The 2,488-nt window shown below is 33.8% G+C and overlaps 1 protein-coding gene across 1 annotated transcript; it reads left to right on the forward strand.

Moving 5' to 3' along the window:
- Window positions 1-272: 272 nt before the first annotated feature.
- Window positions 273-1,910, forward strand: LOC111371626 (the record flags this gene model as incomplete). Its single annotated transcript, XM_022993700.1, has 3 exons — window positions 273-365; window positions 504-620; window positions 1,252-1,910. Coding segments are annotated over 3 exons (513 nt in total), but the record flags the coding sequence as incomplete, so codon positions are not given.
- Between the last annotated feature and the right edge of the window lie 578 nt (window positions 1,911-2,488).

Consider the following 2,488-nt stretch of genomic DNA (forward strand, 5'->3'; position numbering starts at 1 on the left):
ATTTTTTCCCCTTTTGATCAGTTTTGCAAGCTAGACTGGACATTATAAGACAACACTGAACAAGAAAAAGAAACTAAAATCTTGTGTACTGTATGTAATGAATGTGCCTATCCTTTACTATCACAGTCTTTTTTACCGATATTCTTTTGATCCTTTTATAAGATCGTAGATAATTTGAATGTGCTAAAGACACTACATCATTCGATCCGTAACACAACGTTTCTGTCAAATCTAGCTTGTAAATTCCAGAGTTTTACGTAACTTAAATATGCTATCTGCAGGCCACAATAACAGTGGGGGGACATTTGTTAACTGCAATCATAATTGAGCACTTCATATTGAGATTACCATATCACTTAAAATATGTAAGTTGCCTTTTCTCCACTTTCAAGGTAATTATATTCCATAAGGGTGGAAGCAGTTAAGTTCTTTTGGATTAATTTTTTGTATTTATTTGAAAAAAATTCTATAAACTGCTGATACCCTTTATCTTATCTTAATAGACTTGCTCAAAGTCTGGAAAAAACGATGAAATGAAGATTCATAGCACGTTTGGTTTGGAGTGGTCTGAACCATTGATCACATTTGCACTCTCTTGTGGAAGTTGGTCCTCCCCATCTGTAAGTTCAGTTTGCTGCTTCTTAATATAAATAACATTAATTAATTTTGAATACTTTCTTTAAAGTATTTGTGTTTCTGTATGACATAAATTTAACTAGCTCAACTATTGGAAGAGTGCTTATTGTCCAAAAAGATGTTGCCTGTGTCACTAATTTCTTCACAAAAAGTAGAAGATTGAAGAATGAAGAAATCCAAAAGAAAGAAAATAGCTTGAAAAGGGCAAATTAAAGCATTTGAAGGTAAATACCCTCTTAGTATAGTTGAAAGACTTAACGGAACTGTGAAAGTCTCATTTTCTACTAAATTAAGAAACTAGCCTTTGCTGCAAAAGGGGTATAGAGAGTTAACTAGAAGCATTCAATGAAAACTTCAAACGGAGATTTTAATGCATATTCTCACATGCTCCTGCTACTTGTCATGACGAATCTTGGTTTGTTCTTTATGACACGTCTACTGCTAAAAATTTCCAAAGAATTTTCTACACCGTTTCTTGTTTTGAAGACTAGGAAGACAACCCCTGATTATTTGTTCCGAACTCAATTCATGAAGTTTATTATGGCTAGTAATAATCTATCTTTTGGGGCTATGATATTCTTCCACTTAATATGATAATTCTTCTCTTGAATTAAGGTGAGGGTGTACACTGCACCTTGCATTGAGACTGAGTTGGAAGCAGCAAAAAGAGATTATTTACAAGCAGCAGTTGGCATTTCATCGACTAACAAGTTAATGATACCAAAATTATTAGATTGGTATCTTCTTGACTTTGCAAAGGATTTGGATGCATTACTAGATTGGGTATGCCTACAGCTACCTGATGAACTTAGGAACAAAGCAGTTAAATGCCTTGAAAGAAAAGGAAGAGTGTCTCTCTCAAATTTAGTACAAGTGATACCTTATAATTTCAATTTCAGATATCTTTTACGCCAGTGAGAATTTCGTTACCTTCTCGAAACATTGAATGCATGTTTGGCGGACAGTATTATCTTGTATTGTTGAGTCGTCTCCAATTCTGTGTACTAAACATGCAAGATTCAAGAATTCTTTGCATTTCTTGGAGCGTTTGAGATGCAAGTGTACGCACTAGTATATAAGACAGAATACTTCTTGTAATAATCTTAAGATTTACTGTTAGGGGACTGGATTATCTATGTTAGTGTGGTGATCAGTCCATTAAGATTTGTCTTTATTTTTTTTATTTTTTATTTTTTGAAATAATTGTCTGAAACACTAGATACCAAAATCAAGGCTTCTCCAACCTCGAATCTCACGAGGGTTTCAAAGTTTCACTTGGATTTTGTTTGTTTCTATTGTGAATGAGGTATAACATTTGACGAGTAACCTAGCGAAAACAATTTTATTTGTTGGTTTTGTTACTAGTAAATTTCGAACAATGATGTTAAATGGGTTGAATTAAATTTCATAGGTCTTGACTGATGGTGAAATTATTATCAACACATCAATTTGTAAACTTAACCCGAAAACAACTTGGATCATTTAAAGCAACTTAATTAGTTAATGTTGCTCATGGCCTATTTATTTTAAGAGAAAATTATATATAAACGTGTATTTAAGTTTTCTAATTCAAAAATCAAGCGTGAGATTTATTTAATCAAAAAGAAAGTATTAATTGAATTATGAGTGGTGGTGATAGTGGATCTGAGCTCAGGTAGATGGTGACAACGGTGTGTATGAGGTGGTGATGGTGGATTTGAGGTGCCGGTGAAGTCTGATAACTGTGGCGGTGTGTAGGAGGTGGTGATTGTGACTCACAAGTTGTTGACAACTCACACGTTACCGTTCGTAGGTTGCAAATCAATGTCCAAAAGTCACTATAAATGTATCACATGTCAATGTTGACAAGTCA

Source organism: Olea europaea, chromosome 2 (assembly GCF_002742605.1).
Source record: "Olea europaea var. sylvestris chromosome 2, O_europaea_v1, whole genome shotgun sequence".
Taxonomy (NCBI): Eukaryota; Viridiplantae; Streptophyta; class Magnoliopsida; order Lamiales; family Oleaceae; genus Olea; species Olea europaea.